A 20,013-nucleotide genomic window follows, 5' to 3' on the forward strand; every position below is an offset into this window, starting at 1 on the left:
GACGGTGTTTTATCCCAGGTGCCATGAAGGCATCGTGAGATGCTGGGAGAGCTGCGGCTCATCAGGTGTGGTCGACGCTCACGCACATTCTGAATATCCTCGTGTGTGTTCTGTTCGTCATTTGGAGATACCGACGAGCTAAACAACAATCCAGCGAGTAGCCGACGGTCAACCACAGTGAGTTTGACGCCATTTGGACGACTTGACGCGAGTGTGCGGGCAAGTTTACTTGTCAGGCCTGCGTACATCAAACGAACTTCATTTCAACGTAAGACAATTCACATGATGTACTTTGTTGATCTAAGTCAACCATCTATAGCCTAACAACTTCACAGTCGCGTTGTTACTCGCGTCATTGCGTCAAACGGAGTACTTTGGCTTTCCGTTTTTACCGTTGATGACTCAGTGAGATTGCAGCAACAGCGGGCGCTAAAACTCTTCGTGACATTTTTCAATTGTGACCCAGAACGAGCGAAAATGCACAAAAATGTGCAGAATTGAACGTCTTCCCATAAGCCGTCATTTAGCGTACAAACGAGCTACAACGAGATGATTTGTTTCGTTTTAGGATTCGTTTTTTTCATGGGTCAAGTTTGGCTCCAAGCCGGAAGGTGTGTTGGAGTCGTGACGTCACTTCACTATAACGTTTTTTTTTGTCTGTAGTCGTTATTTGTGTGCTCGCAGGCTTTCCCACGTTAGCGTCATTAAAACAGGTTAAACTTTTTTTTAAATTGTTGTTTTTACTATAAAACTCCAAATACTTCGTTTTGATGTTATCTGTTTTAGCACGTGACCAATAGTAATCGCGATTTTGCATTGCCGTTCCCTTAAAAGTAGGAAAGTTCAGGTCTTGTGCTTTTTTTGTAATCGGCTTTGAAACGTTACATTTAAAATATTTGATCTTAAAACATAATTTACTTTGTCTCGGTGATGTATACATGGACAGCGTGTCATGAGACGAAAACTTTATTGTTGTCATGTTATAAGTTAAATTCAGTGATGAACACAAATTAAATGAGCATGAATGTCACATACGTTTCTTGTGTGCGTGTGGCAGTCTGAGTTTAAAATAAACTTGTTTTCTGCCATTTTGGTCGCGTGTTTTCTTGAGCAATGCTAGCATTGTTAGCTCTGTCTTCAACGACTTGAATGTCTGTGAGTACAATTGATTGGAGTCGTTTTCATGTTGCTGAATATAACGTCTTCTCTATGCCATTGGGGTGGGTGGCGTCCCAGCCAGCTCCTTCTCCGAGTGGAAAGTGGACATTTCTGATTTCCGCTCATAACTCGAACGCAATGTGAAGTTCCTGTTTTTCAGCGAATTTTACTTATATATTTATTACTATCTATACGTCAAGAAATTCACCACTGACATAATGTTCATTAAAAAGCTTTTAACTTCACCTCGGTACACAACTTGAATGAATTACTTCATTTGCCCGACCACGAGTATTCTTACGTTTATACGTACAATATATTCGTTACATATATCAACATATTAGTTGAGATAAGCGATTTGGGGATGTTTTGATAAAGCCGAATTGAAGAATGGGGGAAAATAATGACGGGTGATGTGGAAAAAGATCATATGAGGTGTTATTGTACAGAAGAAAATCAAAAACTCTTTAAAGGGCCTGTTTTACAAATGGAACGTGGTTTGACTGCTGTAGGCTGGCTCACAATGAAACTGATAGTCAATCTACTTGAACAAGTTCTCGTTTGCTTTTAGCTCCTTCTAATCACATGACCTCTTCTTCTCTGTTTAGTTAAGTTGGGAGCGAGGATTTTTGAAGTGGAAGTGTACTGAAAAAAGAGGAACCTCATTTCCCTGATGCTTTTGAATACTTCAGTGATGGAACGTCTGAGGAGCAGGAACGTCTTGTAGTTGGCCCGCCGTGTTCTTGTTGACCATTTTCATGCACGACCCTTTTGGTCTTCGAAACTGAAAGCCAGCGTGATGCCGGACACAGTAAGTAAGTAAAGTAAGTACATTTTGTTTGTATATGGGAACACTTTTCACAGCGGGGACTCACAAGTGTTTCACACAGTCTTGAGAACACGTTTGTAGACCAAGGACACAATCGCAACATTTGACATCTGCACACCAAGCGACACTAAAACTGAACTGCGGGGCCGCGTTCAGCTACTAGTTTTCAATGTTGCAGAAGTAACACTCAATAAAAAAAGGCACATGAGCAAGTTTTCACGTTATTAAATGTTCACTTTCCCCATCTACATAATCTATTAGTTATTTTTCATCTATTTTTCATCATCATCATCTTTCTCTTTGTGTTTTTTATTCTTTGCCATCTTCTGTGTTGTGTACATTGTCGTCGTCTTTGTCATGCTTGTCATCTTCATCTACTTTATCGTCTTCGTTGTCTGTTTTGCCATTTTGTCTACTTTGTATTAGTTGTCTATTTCATTGTATTCGACAGCTAATCAATGATCAAATTAATATAATTATTTCTTGATAAACAATGAATCGTTTGGATAACTTTTTTAATTTAGAGTTGTCCAAATGATTGAATTTTGGCTTGTCAACAGTAAATGTTATCCGATTTCTGTCCACGAAAGTGGACTGATTATCTTTGTGTTGAATCAAAATAAAACATTTGCTCTTACTTTGGACAAGGATGCTAACATTTTTTGCTTATTTTCAGATGCGTTTCAGACCAAACCAGTCATTAATGCCAATTTGGAATGATGACATGTTTTAAATAAAGGGCATGGAATTAAAACCATGTTTTAAAAATCGGATTAATAGACAGAGATGAAGCCATTATTAAAATAATTGTCAGTTGCGGTCAGGTTGTCTACTTTGTTGTCTTTTGTCTTCTTTGTGTTGATCATCTTCTCCTGCATCTTGTTGCCGTTGTGAAGGAGAGGTGCCCAAAGGCCAGTGCTGATCGTAAGCGCGAGTGTGGCGGCGGCGGTCGTGTCCGAAGTCTGACACCGAGGGGTCGGGAATGGCGGGAAAGGACTACAATCACCTTTTCAAGCTGCTCATCATCGGCGACTCCAGTGCGTCTCGTCTCCTTCCTGTCATCGTTTGTCGATGGTCTCACTTGACGTTCCTCGCCGTGTTTTCTTCTCACAGATGTCGGGAAAAGCAGCCTGCTGCTCCGTTTTGCTGACAATTCCTTCTCTGGTGAGTTTGAAGAAGCACTTGTTCATCCACAAACACGAGTAAAGTGCAACAAAAAAAAAAGGCGTGGTCTGGGGCTGCTTATTTACTTCAGGAAATGGACTGCTTACTTTTTCACCGCACGGTCCGTGTGCGCGTGTGTAACTAACGCTGAGACAAATGCCTAAAGATATCATTGAAATAAGTGGCTGCACCGACAGGAAGTTACATCACCACCATCGGCGTGGACTTCAAGATCAGGACAATGGACGTGGACGGGGAGCGCGTCAAACTGCAAATTTGGGACACAGCCGGACAGGAGAGATTTCGGACCATCACCTCTACGTAAATACATTAAACATCGCACGCGCACATGCCCGTATTCACAAACTCAACTGTGTATGTGCGTGCAGGTATTACCGGAACACGCACGGGGTCATCATCGTGTACGACGTGACCAACCCCGAGTCGTTTGTGAACGTCAAGCGCTGGCTCAACGAAATCTCTCAGAACTGCGACAGCGTCTGCAAGGTTCTCGGTCAGTCGAACCCGTCGCCATTCTCGTCTGGGTGGCAATAGTATCAAGTACTCCCGAGACACTATGGTGGATATAGTTGACCTAAAAATCGTCTTTTTTTTTTTTGTCACCTCAGTGGGAAACAAGAACGACGACCCTTCCAGGAAGCAGGTGGACACCCAGGACGCGCTGCGCTTCGGGGAGTCCATGGGGGTGCGCGTGTTCGAGACCAGCGCCAAAGAGAACATCAACGTGGAAGAGGTCCGTTAGCGCTTCCTGTTAGCGTATGACTGCCATGCGAGGAAAAAGAAAAATCGAAGTCAAATATGATGTTGTAACATGAATTGGAAGTCAAACTTGGCAAGTTTGAATGTTGATATGTTGTCACATTATCGCGCGATGGTTAACTTTTCTCATTTTGTGTTGCGGCGTGGCAACGATGCGCATCCGTAAGCACGGGTAACTCGTATGTGACACGCGTGTTGTCGTTCTCCTGATCCGCAGATGTTCATGGCCTTCACTCACATGGTCCTGTGGGCCAAGAAGCAAAGCCAGAACCGGGCCGAGCGGGAACGCGAGCGTGAGAGGGACACGGTCAACATCAACGCGCATCGGGAACGCGACCGCCGGAAGCGAGCCAAGAAATGCTGCTGAGAGGAGAACCACAAGTTTGTTTGTTTGTTTGTTGTTTCGTTATATTGTTCATCATCTCCAATCCGCACTGACAACGTTGTTTGTGACTACTGTACTAGCGTATTATCACACGTGAAAACTGGACTAGCAATAATACACAGTAGTGCTGGGGCCACACTCACAAAATCTACAACTACTGCATTATGATTTTTTGAGAATCAATTTGTAGATTTTTTTTTCCCAAAATACTACAAGAAAAGGGTATATTTGATTAATAAAAATTTTATTTTTTTCGTATTACATATTTTTGCATCCAGAGAAATGTATCCAGGTGCTCTGGCAAACTCCACTCAAGAAGGCCAGAGCCCCGGTTTTGAACCCTCAACCTCAAAACTGTTAGGGGTTCATATGCTAACCACTTGTCCACCCTACCACCAAAAATGCAAATTTAACTTTAAAAAAGGCTCCACTTTTGATTTTTTTTACATGACCTGGTTAATTGATGGTCTACACGGACGTCCAAGAAAACACATATTTTTTTAGGCTAGCACATTGCTATTGTTTATTGATGTTGCGAGAGTTGGTTAAAAATGACTTGCAATTACACTATTAGGCTAATTGAAAAATGTAAAACTTTTTATCTGCACGATACTACTTTTTGTACTATTACAACTTGAGTCCACTAGTGTGAGGTCCCCTGGTCAGTGTGGCCCTAGTACTTTTTTTTTTTTTTTTTTAACTTGAACCAAAGCCTTTGTCCATCTTGTTGACAATGAAAATCCTCTCCGGTTCAGTGGAGAATCAAATCAACCTGAGGGTGGCGCCAACATGTTTGTGTTGTTGGACTCATAAAAGGACAAAGAAGAGGAACAACGGTAGAACAAAGAAAGTTTTTATTTGGACATATTTGTGTGCCATAAACTAACTCTGGATACACTAACACAAACATGTGACCAGTGGCTTAAACTCGTGTATTTAAAAAAATATATAAAAAAATGTAAGTCTGTTGTCTACCAACTGTACGAATAAAGTCTTAATTCCAAAATGGTCTAGTTGGCAACGGTTGTACCTAATGATTTGTCCTTCCTTCTTGATTGGCGGTTGGCAAGCGGCTGCAAGGAAAGCCATGTCAATTGATGGCCACCAGATGTTGTGACGTTTGATACTGCCATCTTGTGGTGGGCGTCTAATGTGCACTGCTGTCAAATTTTTGCTCAGAAGACAAAAAAAAATGGGCCAAGGGGCACCTCGTATCTGGACAAACTTGTAAGTCAAGGCACTTGTACAACATGTGTTGAACGCTTGTCACGGTCACGAGGGCCACCAATCAAAATGAGCCGAGACACTCCCAAGTTGTATGAATCCCGAGTTGCTCGGTCGCGCCACGGACGTAGCGGCCCTTTTTGTTCAGGCGGTCTTGGGCAGCCTGTAGGCACCGGCGGAAAGGACGAGCTGATGATCGCGAACCTTGCGCTGCAGGAAGGCCTCCAGCTCGCCCACGTCCATCTCGGTCACCGCGGGCCCCGTGACCACGAACAGCCGCAGCATGGAGTGGATGCGCTCCAGCGTCATGCTGTCCAAGTTGGTCAGCATGGCCTGGACGTACGCCCAGAACAGCTGCCGCGCGCGCACACAAATTACAATCAAAACTACTTTCCAAGATCATTCAGCCCTTAATTGACACCCTTCTGACATGAGCCCAAAAGCGAACCAAACGCCACCTCTTGGCCCTGTTTGATGGCGTGTGTTACCTGCATCTTCTCCTCCCTCTGCTGCCTCTGCGTGGTGGTGTTGGAGTCGCGTTCGTCGTCGCTGTCGATCATCATGGCGGCGGTGCCGCGCTCCATCTTGTCCTTGCAGGAGGACGCTGTCTCCAGCACCGAGTAGCGGCCGCCGCTTTCCTCGCGCAGGACGCCGTGCTGCTGCCACAGCGCCAACTTCCTGTGCACCGCCTCCTTGGGCACGCTCAGCTTGGCGCTCAGCTCTTCCAACGTCCAACTGCCTGAAATGAACAACCGCACACGTTAGCAAAGTGGCTTTGGACGTTCATCCACTGGCACTCATTTTCATAACTTTGCTCCCACAGCAATTATCTTAGAGCAAAAAGAACCAGCCGGAGTACTATCAAGTCAAAAGCCAAAAGGTAAGCAGAGCTGCAGGTGGTGTATCCGCTCCTAAAACATGCCATTATCAAAAGAAAATTAGCAAAAAGAAGAAGGTAAGATTTTATAAGAAGCGTGACTTTTGTCCTGGAAGTGGAGGATGATGGCGGCGTGCAGCGGCGACACGGTGATATTGCTGATGGTTCGGTCCTCCAGCTCCACATCCAGCGTGACCGAACCCAAGTGAGGCTTCCAGCTCAGAGTCCGCATGGCCTGACGCAAGCACAGGAACAAACGTACAGTGAAAAGAAATCACCAGGACAACAAACGACTCCTGTTTGAACTTGAACAATTACTTGATTTAAAATATAACAAAATTTATTATTAGTTTAGTTCCAATTCTGGATAAGTGGTAGGAAATAGATGGATTTAATAACTAATTTGTTATTATCAAATGTTAAATGCCTTATTACGTCAAAATATTTGTATTCATATATTTATATTGATTTTACTATATAAAATAAATATATATATATTTTAAATAGTGTTTAGTATATACAATAAATGTATTGTTTAATCAAAAGTATATCCACATATATTTTAAAGAAATCATTATTGCCCATTTTAACCAATTATATAATAAAAAATAGTTTAATAATGCATTCAAATTAGGAGCAGGTGAGAAAGAGCAGAGGGAAATGATATCCCCCCCACTCTGATCCATTTGCTTCCCAGAAATGTGTTGGTGAGTGTATACGTTGCATTAAAAATAAAAAGGGGGCGTGGTGGCGCGGCGGGAGTACAGATGGGGGACCGCAGCACTGCTTAATACTGCGGTCTGCCCCACCTCGACTTGCACCTCCTAGTTGTGGGGTGCATTCAAATTGCAGGGCGAAGACGGTGTCTTTCATCAATTTGATCAAAAATAAGTACATTACTGGGGGGAAAAATGCATGCAAAAATTGTACTAAAAAAAATCTGCAAAAAGTGAACCGCGTTACAGCGAGGGAATACTGCATTCCACAAGTTGTGATGACGTAACCACTAGATAGGCCACGGGAACCAGGCCCCGCGTTAGCACACGCTAACGGCTAACGCGGTTGTGCTTTACCTTGAGCTTCTCGTACCGCCGCGTGTAGGTGTCGGTGGCCTGTTGCACAAGGGCAGGCAACTCCATCTTTTCCTCCTTCAGCTGCGGCCAAAACTCCGACGACAGGACGATGGCCGACAGCCACGGGGATGGCCGAGGCTCCTCCCCTTCCTGCCGAGGCTCCTCCCCTTGCTCCTTCTCCTCCTCCTCGCAGATGTTGCTGTTGATGCGGCGAGAGTCGGCCATGTCCTGCGCCCGACACACAGCGGCGCGTGACGCCAAATTGAGGACACTTCCGACGCGCTTCTATGGTCACGTTCGCATCTTCAGGACTCTTCTGTGGTTACGTTCAACTTCTATGGGTTTGTTTACATTTCTGTGGTTTCATTTACGTCCATGGTTACAATCACACTTAAACATTTACACTTCTGTAGTGACCTGCGGGGTTACATCCGCACAATTTTAAGAGCGCTTATTCACCACTGAATTTTGAGATGTTCTATCTTTGAGCTTCTATAACCCGATCCGCATTGCCGTTTCCTACCTTGAGCATGACCTCACAGTAGTGCATGTGCGACTCCCCAAAGCGAAGTTTCAGCAGCTCCACATTCCTGATTTCCCTGCAAAACGCACCAGAGAATGTGACACGGCGCTTCCGCCGACGTGGCGGCGGCGCGTACCTGGCGGTGTTGTAGTTGAGCTGATGCAGCAGCCTGTCCGCCAGCACGGTGCGGTACTCGTTGATGAAGATGTCCTTGCTGCCGTAAATGCTCACCAGCAGGCTGATGATGTCTGACGAGCGCCGCTTGGAACCCGACTTATCTGACGCACATATGAGGCAATTAAGAATTGATGTTGTAAGAGAAATTGTGACCGTTTATAATTGTGCAGCCCTAGCGTGATGCGTTCACTGACCGGCCACGGCGTCGGTGGGGTCGGGGGTCCAGCCATCCGGGTCGCCGCCCTCCTCGTCGCTGTCCTGCATCTCCAGCGTGACGGGGTCGCCTCGGGAAAGCTCCGACGCCAGGTCGGTGCAGCCCGTCACCGCGTCGCCCGTCAGACCGTCCACGATCTGACGCACCGTGTCCTCGCGCGTCCTGAAAGCACGACCACGTGCTCACTCGTATCCCAACTTTGACCGACTTTGATTGACAGCCATCCCAGCTGCGACCGACGGACCTGAGATACTTCCTGATGGGCTGGCAGGCGACCTGCAGAACCACCATGGACGGGTCCAGTTCTCGGAGGGTCTTGATGGCAGAGATGTAAACGGTGAGGATGTCTGACGTGTGGACGCCTGACGACACGACGACAACCTCAATTACGTACTGTCTCTTTAAGACATTAAAGGAACAGTACGTCAAAAAGCGGGACTGTCAGAGCTCACCCGGGTGCAGCAGGCGATTCTCAAAAGTGGACTTGAGTGACGTGAGGAGCTGCTGGCGCTGATTGGTTCGTTCCAAGCAGAACTTGAGGTCTTCTATTGCAGCTTTGGATTCTGGGAAGTCTAAACAAGAAACACGAATCAGTTTCACGAGCGAGCACGCGTGGCATCGCGCTTGCCGGCTCACCTCTGATGATGCTGAACAGCTCCTCTATCCTCATGTTGACGTAGATCCTGCAGAAGAACTGATGCATGTGACATCGCCACTGCTTCAGCACCGAGCTCGCCGAGGCCGGGGAGCCCGGGTCGGCGGCGCGGCGAGGTCCGTCTTGGACTTCCTGGCTGGAGAACACCTGACCCAGCCAGCCCACCACCAGCTCCAACCACTGCGGGACACCAGAGGGTGAGGACGGTTTTATTTCTCGACTGGAATCCAAACGTTTACTGCCACTGACAAATATATTCGGCAAGAACGGAGGCGTGGACGAGGGTCTCGCCCAGCTTGTCTGTGAAATTCAATTAACTCATTCACTGCCATTGACGGCTTTAGACGTCAAAAATTCATTTGAACTATTTCTATTAGTTTAACATTTTTTCCACTTTTGTTAAGAGTATGAAAACCTAGATTTTTTTTATTGTACATTTAGAACAGATATAAAATGTGTGATTAATTGTGAGTTAACTAGTGAAGTCATGCGATTAATTATTATTACAAATATGAATCGCCTGATGCCCAAAATTATTAATAATGTTTTCTCTTTCCTTTTTTTATTCATTCACTGCCATTGACGGCTATAAATGTCAAAAATTCATTACTATTTCTATTAGTTTAAAAAAAATCCACTTTTGTTAACAAGAGTATGAAAACCTAAAATAAAAATATTGTACATTTAGAACAGATATAAAATGTATGATTAATTGTGAGTTAACTAGAGAAGTCATGCGATTAAAAATGTTAATCGCCTGTCGCCCCTAATTTTTAATAATCTTTTTTTTTTTTCGCAGTGAATCAGTTAAGAACCTAAAAGGTTAGGAAAACATTTTTTTATGGGTGAAAGAAGAATGTACTTGCTTCATGCTTACAAAATTTTCCTATCGCCACACGGAATCTTTGAATGTCTCACGATCCGATTCCGATTTTTGGGCCTGCATTTCGATTCAGAATCGATTTTCGATTAAGAACGATTTTCGATTAGGAACGATTTGATTGACAATGATTTTTGCTTCAATCTGTAGATGTGCAAGGAATTGTAATGATCTACTCCAGTCTGACTCGCTAATGCTAATTAGCGCGCTACTCGCAGCACTTTTATCACTCAAAAGAACGCCTCCACACTGCAAAAAAACAACTTTTATTGGAATAACTTGATCGTGACTTTTTCCTTCTACTCTCGAATGTGGCTACAACTTAACAGTGTATCAGACCGCGTAGAACCACACTGCCCCTAAGTGGCCAAACCGGGTACAACATGAACAGCACTCTAAATAAAGGCACACACAGACAAAGGCAAGACAGTATAAAACAATTTAAATAAAATCGATTTTGGGACATTAAAAATCGATTCTGAATCGTACTAAATGAGAATCGCGATTCTTATGAGAATCGATTTTTTGGGCACACCCGTATTACACATTATTGCGCAGGTGTGGAAAGATCAGGCCAAATGCTGAAACACATCAGGCAGTATGGTGAAGTCTGGCAGGTGGAGGAGCCAAAACGAGCGCACCTCTTGGAAGTCGTCCAGGAAGGATCTCTCGTACTCCCCGCGGCAGTGCTGCTCCAGCCACTGCTCGATCAGGCGGTGCAGGATGGACGTGACGGCGTCGCAGCTCACCCACTCCAGAAGCTCCACCCTGGACCTGGAAAACAACGCAAGGTTGGAACTCGGGTCGCAACTAAACATCGTTTCAATAATCCACTTCCATCATTATTATTATGTTTTTTTTTAATAATCGAAAAAAACACAGAGAATCTGCTTTTATCTGAGAATTTCTACACACTTTTTGTTTTATTTGGACAAATGTGCGAGCAAGCCTTCTGTTCCCATTTTCTCAAAGTGATGTTATCAGAAGTTTCTTGAGAGTGAGAAGAGCGAGAAGACGCGTTAACTCATTTAGGGTGCCGTGACATACACATTTTGTTCCACAAACATGACCTCAAAACATTTGTATCACAAAATTTCTCTCCCCATTGAAATGAATAGAAATGTGATTAACGCATTTGCTCCCAAAAACGTATAAAAACGTTCTATTTTAAATATTGCCATGGTCCCAAATATATATTCATATGTTTTTTTATGGGGGTCTGCTAGAGCATACAGAAGGCTTTGATGCATCCTCTGAACTGAAGAGAACGCTTAAAGCAATGGTAGTTGTTACAAAAACAGCGAGCAGGTGGCAGCAGAGTATAAGAGATCCACCGAGGCCATGTTGCAAACAAGTTCTTTTCTTTTTTCGTGTTTTAAACAGATTTGTGAATAATGATGAAATTTAGCTATATTCTAATGCTAATTTCTGTAAAACGGAAACAAATAGAAATATACTTTTTTCCTGATGAAAGAAGAGATTAATGTTTCTTTTGGTAGGTTCCATGCAAAATCATTGCAAAATCAGTCAAAATCCAGTAAAACAGCCAGGAGCGAAAGGGGTTGCTTCAGGGAAAATGGCTGGGAGTGAATAAGTTAATCTGTTCCAGCCACCTTAAACAAAAAAAATTTTGCTTTTTTTTTTAACCGTAAGTAAATCACAACTTTTGTGGTGTTAACAGCTCATTAGCACCGCCAACAGGTATTGTCCTTCCACTGCAAGGAAACCAATGTGAATTGATGATGGCTCAATGTTGTGATGTGTGCCGTCACCATCTTGTGATGGGGTCAGACGCGCACTCATATCTCAGAATTGTGCTTGTATCTCGACACAAAAAAAGGCAGCCAAGCAGCATCTTCTCTCACAAACAACTTCAAAGCACTCATATCCCAAGGCACCGCTTTAAATACATGTTTTTCATTATGTGGGAAGACGCAAGCTCTAATTTGTTGTGTTTGCACTCACAGGATGTGGCCGAGCTCCTGCAGGTGTTTGAGAGCCCCCTGACACCAGCACTCGTCAATAGGGACCCCGCATCCGCCGCAGGCGGCCCCCTCCGGGCCCTCGGAAGCTCGGGCTCGGCCCTGCCCGTCCCCGTCCTCGTGGCCCTTCCGCTTCATGTAGACGGAGAAGGTCCTGCTGTAGAAGTCTAGCACTCGCTCTTGGAGAAGTTGCGAGGGCGGGAAGAGGAGGAGGCCCCTGATGATAGTGAACGCGCGCTCCTGAAGGCCCCGAGGCATCGGGCCGCTACGACCTTCCAGGCTCTCATCCTGCCACGCCCCCAAACGCTCCAAGCCCACTACAAGAAGGAGAAGATGATGATAATGTGAAATATATGTGGGAGACTTGGACACCACTGATCCAGACAGTAAAAGATTTTTGCCCCCGAAAAATTGGCAAAAAAAAGCCCATTTGCTCTATAGTGATTTATGGAGTAGCCGCAGTGTGCTCAACTTACCCAAAAACGGCTGCAGTCGTTCTAGCAGCGTCCGGAAAGCGGTGAGGAGAACCCAGACCCGACCCCTCTCGTCCACTTCGTTCTCCACCTGCTTGAGTCCGCACCAGAACTCAGGAACCACCGAGGAGGACAAACGCATCTGCAGCATCTCCAGCAGCCAACTGGCCAGAAGCTGAGCATCGCCCTGACCGCACAACACCTCCACACTCGCAGACAACTTGTGGTCCTCCAGACCGCAGCCTGGAGACATCTGAAGCGCACAGGAAGCCTTTTGTAGTAACACATGAGTTGTAAATATTTGCTGTTCGACCAAGTCCTTATGATCACATGAATGAAGTCGAAGAATAGCAGATCAGTGCTGGTCTCGATCGGTCTTGACAGAAAATGACGAGTGCGGCCAGTCCAGGAACATATACCTTCAAAATGTGGTCTCGAGTGTTACTAACTAGTGCAGATTTTTTCCAACAAAATAGAATCACCGGAAGGACAAATATCTCCAACCTTCTCCTACTCGGATGTAGCTAACATCATCAGTAGACAAGAACATCTTTACACAGACACGCCGAAATTGAGTTTCTTAAGGCTGAACGAAAAGACAAATGTCTTTTTTTTTTGTCAAAAGTAAAACGTCGCCTCGAGGATGCAAAGATGAAACGTGTTGTTTTTCAAATGAATCAGCCTCACCAAAGCTGCTGTGACAGTCTCCCAAGCTTCAGCAGCTCCCAGCTGAGCTTCACATCCAGAACTTTCGGCGGATTCCATCACAACTTCGTCCATTTTTACACCAAACGGCAGCAACTCTGCTGCAAATATGAACTGGGTTAAATATTTCTACTTTGGACGGCGCTGAGCTAAGCTAAGAGGTTGATATTGTTTTTTAGGTGCACGCGCCATTGCTCCGTTTGACGAGTTCCGTGTTTTTCCGCCTCAGCTTCTTCTTTGTCTGCTTGTAGTTTTGGTTTTGTGGCGATGGCGACTCGGTGCTTCCCCCAACAGTCACGAAGACGACATAACAACAACTATATCGACTGTATATTTGAAACATGTTCTAACATTAGAACGTGTCGTAGAACTTTGTTCAAATTGATTTAAACATCGTAAACCCTCGTGAAAGCATATGAGAACTTGATTGAAGCTGTTTAAAAAAATGTTTTTACCTTACTGAGGCATATTGTTGAAACTGCAGTGAAGCGTGTTGCAGTTTCAGCACTGTAGGACTTGAAAGCATATTAAAGCAGTGTGATGCATGCAACAATAATCAGCAGCTTTATTATTAGATTATTGGTTAGGGTGACCATATAGTATGTATTCCCATTTCCAAAAAAAGAGGACACTTGGAATTGTGGTAGGCCTACCGGTCGTAGTTGCACGGTGTACTTCACCTCCTACTAGTCATGCAATGCCAACCGGACATTTTCATGAATTTATAAAACCGCCCGAACAGGACGTAAGAAAATGGCATTGCCTCTCAAATGTCCTCCCAAAAGACGACGTTTGGTCACCTGATTAATGGTGCCCATGGTTGGACTGGCCATCTGGCAGTGGGGCCGATGCAGTTCTTTTTAATGATTATTTTCCTCCCTTTTATCTCAAGAGACTGCCCCACAATTTATCCAATCCAATTCACTTTATTTCTATAGCACATTTTACAAACAAACGTTTCCAAAGTGCTGCTCATTGAAATTGCCCCGTTGGTGCCTTGTGCAGTAGGTTATAAACTTAATGTTTACTAGAACATTGTAAAACCCAGTAGAAGCTAATGAGGACTTTGTAGAACATTAATAAAACATAGATTACTGTTATAGGTTGTTAAACCATATTGGAACTTTCTGTCACATTCTTAACATGCATTTAGAACCAAGAACATTGTTGAAGCTTACTGCCTTGCTGAAGCATTTTATGACCTTGTAGAACATATAAATCAGGGGTGCTCAAGTTCGGTCCTCGAGAGCCCCTATCCAGCCTGTTTTTTTCATGTTTCCCTCCTGCAGCACAGCTGAATCTAATGATCAGCTCATCAGCAAGCTTTGCAGAAGCCTGATAACGATCCTGATGATGAATCGGGTGTGTTAGTGGAGAGAAACATGGAAAACAGGCTGGATAGGGGCTCTCGAGGACCGAACTTGAGCACCCCTGATATAAATCGTAGGACATTTTAGAACCTTGTTAAAGCATGTTGCAACCTTCTGTAACATTCTTATCATTTATTTGAAAGTTAAAGCATATTAGAACAAATGTAGAACCTTGTTTAAGATGATTAGAACATTTTAAAGCACATTGGAACTAATTCAGATTTGTAGAGCCAATGTTGACACAGTTTGGAACCATGTAACCCTTTGTTGAAGCTTATTAGGACTTTGAAGATCTGCTTCCAAACACAAGTTCTGCTTTAGCATGCTTGTTTTTCTGACCCCGTGGCTGTTAGGAATTCTGCTGCAAAGATAACAATGTGTGAGTTCCTTGTCCAGCTCTCGTTGAATTGTGGATTAAAACAATAATTAAGTGTGAACATCCCTGGCCTGATGACTTTAGTCCAAGACAAATATCCAATCTTGGAAATATCATCCCCTCGTCTGTGAAATGAACTGCTCTTGGCTTAAAAGTACCCTATTACATGTGCTGCACACTTTAGTCCTTCTGTATGGAATGGTGCACAACTGGACATCAGATAAAAAGTTAAATATCAGTATCCGTTATAACGTAATAAATTGCCACCCATTTGTTTATAGAAGAGCAGTTGATGAGTTATTAACATTGTTTTTTAGTTTTAATTTATATTTTAGCCGTTTTGGATTTAGTTATAGCAGTATGGCTCAATGAATAGAATTGTATTTTTATCTGTGTTACTTTCATGAGAGAAAGGGCAACGGGTTTATTCCATTTGCTATCTAAAAGGGAGTTTTAGTCTGGGGCCGGTCTCTGCCGGTCGGAAGAAGGGAGTCACAGGCTTATTATTATTGTTTTTCTCTAATCTGATTTATACCCATGGGAACAGATTCTCTTGTATTCACTGAGTTGTAACCAAATGTACTGTGGGCTGATGGGTGGAGACTTTTCGGATTCACCGACTTTTCAATAAATAAATGATGTGCCGGAGAGCCTGACACACAACCTGATGGAACACGGCTTCAGTGTCGTCAGCCTTTTGTCATCAGAAGCTTCTGATAATTATTTACCTTTGCAAAGGGACTTCTTCACCAGAATCTCACCATTCAGTTAATTGAACACGCAAAGAGTACAATACTTAATATTGTCTACTCTAACAAATGGTGTCCCCGACGCTGAATTATAACGAATGGTCTCCTCCGCTGTATTCTAACGGATGGTGGTATTTTGACGTGGAGCAAGATGCGGCGTTCACGGACGGGCGGAACTTCTAGGCCTAAATAAATAAAGTACGGTAAGTGGAGACTTTTATCCACGTAGGGAGGTTCTGTCTGTTTGGGTCCGCTGCAACTGGTTTTTCGTCTTCCAAATTGTCTAAATTTTAAATGAGATCTGTGTGAACAAGTTATAGTTTGATGTCGTTAGAGAGTTGGGATAATTCCGACGATATTGAACTAAACACGTCGTGGGGTGGTGCATTTAGAAGTGACGTGAATGCAGACTCAAAGAGATGAAGCTTTTTTTGTACAGGAAGAAATAGCGGTTAATTTTTTGATTTGTTTTGTTTCTAGTCACGCTATGAAGAATCCTTAGACCATAATATATATTGAATAAAAGGGTTACCGGATGACGTAAAAAGTCTTTCTTTTTACTAGGGATCGCGATGATTATGGTATGCGCTCTGTTTTTTAAACAGTTTTGGCCGATGGGAGGACAACTATCATAATTGTTTATGGCTCTTGGTGAGAAAGTCCTCGTACACGTAATATGTTTTTTGAAAAAGCGCCTGTTTGAAATTTAACAGTATTGAGGGGTCCAGGTTGATTACAGCGATGATTGGATTTTGTGTCACTGTATTTGCAATCGAGAGATTACGTGAAATTTTATTTTATTTTTTGGCGTTCCTACGATTGTAGTTTTGGGGTCAGGATTACCGTATGAATTCCTTTTGTTCTACGGTTGAATTCGATAGCGCGTGACAATTTAGTTTGAAAATGAGCGCCTTGCAAAAATTTTGCAATATATGGAGAACAGTTTAGCTCAGCGGGATTGGATAACCGCTGTGTATAAACGAGAGGTCACGTGATTCTTATGTGTGTCTGTTGTGTGGCCATATGTGTTAACCTATTGAACTATTATATTAAAAGTGAGACGTCACTGTATTGAAACCGAAAGTAAAAATAGCCTATAAACAAAATGGAGGCGATTTCGACCCGGATACAGAATGGTTTGTCCTGAATGCGCTTCCGGTTCAGCGGAAAAATAAAAACGTCGATATAAAATGAACAAACAAACTATGGATCGATTGTATGAAAAGCTTTCGCTGGACAAAATGGTACGTCAGACTTTTGTATTTTCTTTGTTGGTAATGATGTAGTGGCTGAATTTGATGCTAAAATGACTCCAGCATTTGTGGAGCAGTTTACGGGTGGTTTGTTCGGAGTTAACCCGTTTACTGAAATCACCGTACAAAACTGCGGTTTAAATGCCATAAGATTTGTAGACAACGAATTGATAGAAACCGTTTATTATTTTATAATGACTAAAGAGTGTGTGCGTATGCATTTGAGTGTGTGTGACCTAGCTTCTAAAAGGTGGGGGCTATTATTGTTTGATTGTGAGTGAGAAATGTGATTTTGTTTGTTTTTCTTCAATATTTTTAACTAAGTTTGGTGTTGTTTTTGTGTGAGATGAGACTGTTGTGATAGTGGCGTTTGTTTTATTAATGGGAATGTGATAAAATAGGTTTTGCGATGTATAATGTTAAGATTCCCCCCCCCCCCCCGTTTCTAGGTTAGAAGAAAAGGAGGGGGCTGTGCGTTAGAGCATAATGTGTCCTCGTAATGGGACTTTTTCTTTGTCAAAATGGTAAGAGAGGAATGATGAACAATAAAAAATAAATAATAGTATTTGAAAAATATTGTTGAGTTTTTGTAGAAGAATATTAAATTAGTGTTTTTTTTGTTTTTTTTTTTGTTTTTTTAGTGACTGAGCCAATAGTCTTTACACTTTAATGATTGATGAAGATGGTTAATTATTATTAATTTTTTTTCACAGCACTGTGATTTATGAATCCCAGAAATATTTTGTGTGCTGTGTTTTTTATGAGCCCCGCTAATATGTAAAAGATTAGCAGTTTGAAGATAATTTTTAGTTTGATTAAATCAAGGAAATGGTAGATATTTGTAAATTTTGTGTAATTTTATCCTCAGCCCCACTAATCTGTAAAAGAGGTGAGGTTGATTAGCAGTTTAAATAATTTTTAGTTTGCTTAACTCTAGGAGAATTAGATTAATATGGTTACCTCTATTTTTATGGTCCCAAAGTCATCATATATTAGTGTCTTAAATTGTATCTGCTTGTGCTCATTTTTATAGTGTTTTGTGCTCTTTTGTTTACCTCATAGCCTGATTTAGAGGGTTGTGTTATTTACGACGTCTTTTGAGTTATGAGGTCTCTATTTTATCCTCCCTTTATCTTGACGTGTTTAAAAAAAAATCAGTGGATCTTTGTCAAAATGAGGGAGTTTATGTTTAAGAAATTAACCAATGTAGACGAATTAGAAAATTAAATACAAAATTAAAAGGTTGTGGGTTAGAAAATTAAAAACAAACTTAAAAACAAAATTAAAAAGGTTGTGGGGTATCGGCCTACACTCCAATTGACAGGATGAGTTTGAATGGGATAATTTACAGTTTGAGTTTGAAGAAATCTACAGGGAACAAAACAAGAGCGGAAGAAAGGTAAGCTTGCAGCGGGAAAGAGGACAATAATGCATATTTGCCGAATGAAGGTAATTATATTATATTATATCTTTTATCTCAGAATCACATTTGAAAAATGTAATGTTTGGAGCCCAGTGTTTGCAAAAGAGTATAGATAATATGAATATATGTGAGTTTTTTCCAGCATGCCATGATTCGGCCGGTCATGGGATTCTGGGAAGAGAATATATGATTCCTTTCAAAATGGTGAAAGGCAAAGTTATGCAAATTTAGAACAAAACCTATTTGAAAAATAAATATTTATAAGCTCTGTCTTATATTAATGAATGAGCGAATGCCATTCAACTCAATCAAAGGCTGGGCTCTATTTTAATGTCACAAAAATAGATCTTTTCCTGTTCCAACAGCACAGGACCTACGGATCTTAACCAAATAACATTTACTAATCCCAACTAACAAAACTATCAGGGTTTTTCCTCCAAAATAAAATTTATGTGGGTTTATGAGAAGACTAAAAACATATTCCACTCTCAGGTTGATAACGGAAAGGAGAGACGAAATTCCACAACTGGTCTACAAGGCTGCCGGCTATCTCATCAACTGATGATCATCAATCTTATCACCTCCGACCTGGGAGCCACGTCAGCTGACCCAGTGTTCGGTTCTGGAGCGGCCGTTTCGACATCATTCGACATCGTTTTGACATCATTCAACGGATCAAGTCAAGTGCCTTTTCTTGGGCAATCATTCCACGAAGAGTCACATTTTCGGGCAGAATAATCCCGGTGACAAATCGAAGAATTTGGGTAGTCTACCCCAGATTCTTAAAGCAGAGAAAAACTATTGCGTCACTTTTTTCATTCAACAAAGAACTTCATCACGAGATGGCTTCAAAGAACACATATTCGTCTGCCGATACATTGCGACACTTTTTAATGAACAACATTTTATGTTAAGCCTCACATATGCTATGCTTATTCCACTAAAAATCTTTTAAATGTATCAAATTGTTTTTTAATGTCATATGATTGCTAAACTACCTCCTCTTCTGCTAAAAGGATGTTTTAAGGATAATTATTTTTACCACACAACCATTGAAAAAAAATGTTTTAATGTGTTGAGCTCTCAAGAGCTCAAATGAGGGAATGATGAGTTATTAACATTGTTTTTTAGTTTTAATTTATATTTTAGTCGTTTTGGATTTAGTTATAGCAGTATGGCTCAATGAATAGAATTGTATTTTTATCTGTGTTACTTTCATGAGAGAAAGGGCAACGGGGTTATTCCATTTGCTATCTAAAAGGGAGTTTTAGTCTGGGGCCGGTCTCTGCCGGTCGGAAGAAGGGAGTCACAGGCTTATTATTGTTTTTCTCTAATCTGATTTATACCCATGGGAACAGATTCTCTTGTATTCACTGAGTTGTAACCAAATGTACTGTGGGCTGATGGGTGGAGACTTTTCGGATTCACCGACTTTTCAATAAATAAATGATGTGCCGGAGAGCCTGACACACAACCTGATGGAACACGGCTTCAGTGTCGTCAGCCTTTTGTCATCAGAAGCTTCTGATAATTATTTACCTTTGCAAAGGGACTTCTTCACCAGAATCTCACCATTCAGTTAATTGAACACGCAAAGAGTACAATACTTAATATTGTCTACTCTAACACAGTGTATGTAGGTAGTTTGTAACTCTGATTTACAAAAACAAAAAGGATTCACCCAGTCACCTCACGTTTAAACCACCATGTTAAAACGGGAAACTTCGCAATGATTAAAAAATT

The 20,013-nt window shown here is 42.3% G+C and overlaps 2 protein-coding genes across 7 annotated transcripts; one reads left to right on the forward strand and one right to left on the reverse strand.

The window, feature by feature from the left end:
• The first annotated feature begins 13 nt into the window (after positions 1-13).
• Positions 14-5,337, forward strand: LOC147181574 (ras-related protein Rab-35). 6 transcript variants are annotated; one of them, XM_086090305.1, is made up of 8 exons: positions 14-268; positions 1,767-1,982; positions 2,884-3,024; positions 3,101-3,151; positions 3,349-3,472; positions 3,541-3,665; positions 3,781-3,905; positions 4,149-5,337. In XM_086090305.1, the coding sequence occupies exons 3-8, from the start codon at positions 2,970-2,972 to the stop codon at positions 4,296-4,298; spliced, it is 630 nt and encodes a 209-aa protein (XP_085946431.1). In that variant the 5' UTR covers positions 14-268; positions 1,767-1,982; positions 2,884-2,969; the 3' UTR covers positions 4,299-5,337. The 6 variants fall into 6 exon arrangements, with proteins under 6 accessions (XP_085946431.1, XP_085946430.1, XP_085946435.1 ...); XM_086090304.1 differs by having other exon boundaries at positions 14-177; XM_086090309.1 differs by having other exon boundaries at positions 14-177; positions 1,767-1,973.
• On the reverse strand, positions 5,149-13,334 carry anapc2 (anaphase promoting complex subunit 2). Its single transcript, XM_086090277.1, has 14 exons — positions 13,082-13,334; positions 12,398-12,647; positions 11,905-12,238; positions 10,581-10,713; positions 9,041-9,239; positions 8,857-8,976; positions 8,649-8,766; positions 8,385-8,566; positions 8,150-8,291; positions 8,014-8,089; positions 7,491-7,718; positions 6,520-6,652; positions 6,029-6,279; positions 5,149-5,894 (listed from the first exon to the last, which is right to left on the reverse strand). Exons 1-14 carry the CDS (start codon positions 13,172-13,174, stop codon positions 5,685-5,687), a joined length of 2,469 nt encoding a protein of 822 aa, XP_085946403.1. The 5' UTR covers positions 13,175-13,334; the 3' UTR covers positions 5,149-5,684.
• Positions 13,335-20,013: the final 6,679 nt, after the last annotated feature.

This window comes from Leptonotus elevatus, chromosome 1 (assembly GCF_054856555.1).
Source record: "Leptonotus elevatus isolate MCC_2025b chromosome 1, RoL_Lele_1.0, whole genome shotgun sequence".
NCBI classification, from domain to species: domain Eukaryota; kingdom Metazoa; phylum Chordata; class Actinopteri; order Syngnathiformes; family Syngnathidae; genus Leptonotus; species Leptonotus elevatus.

What these genes read in the sequence shown, in the direction of transcription:
- LOC147181574 (XM_086090305.1), top strand. Translation starts at nt 2,970, where the DNA reads ATGGCGGGAAAGGACTACAATCACCTTTTCAAGCTGCTCATCATCGGC. An exon ending in TTTCGGACCATCACCTCTAC is followed by an intron (nt 3,473 to 3,540) that starts GTAAATACATTA and finishes ATGTGCGTGCAG; the next exon opens with GTATTACCGGAACACGCACG. An exon ending in AGAACATCAACGTGGAAGAG is followed by an intron (nt 3,906 to 4,148) that starts GTCCGTTAGCGC and finishes CCTGATCCGCAG; the next exon opens with ATGTTCATGGCCTTCACTCA.
- anapc2 (XM_086090277.1), bottom strand. Translation starts at nt 13,174, where the DNA reads ATGGACGAAGTTGTGATGGAATCCGCCGAAAGTTCTGGATGTGAAGCT. An exon ending in ACGACTGCAGCCGTTTTTGG is followed by an intron (nt 12,239 to 12,397) that starts GTAAGTTGAGCA and finishes TCCTTCTTGTAG; the next exon opens with TGGGCTTGGAGCGTTTGGGG. An exon ending in AGAGGGAGGAGAAGATGCAG is followed by an intron (nt 5,895 to 6,028) that starts GTAACACACGCC and finishes CGCGCGCGGCAG; the next exon opens with CTGTTCTGGGCGTACGTCCA.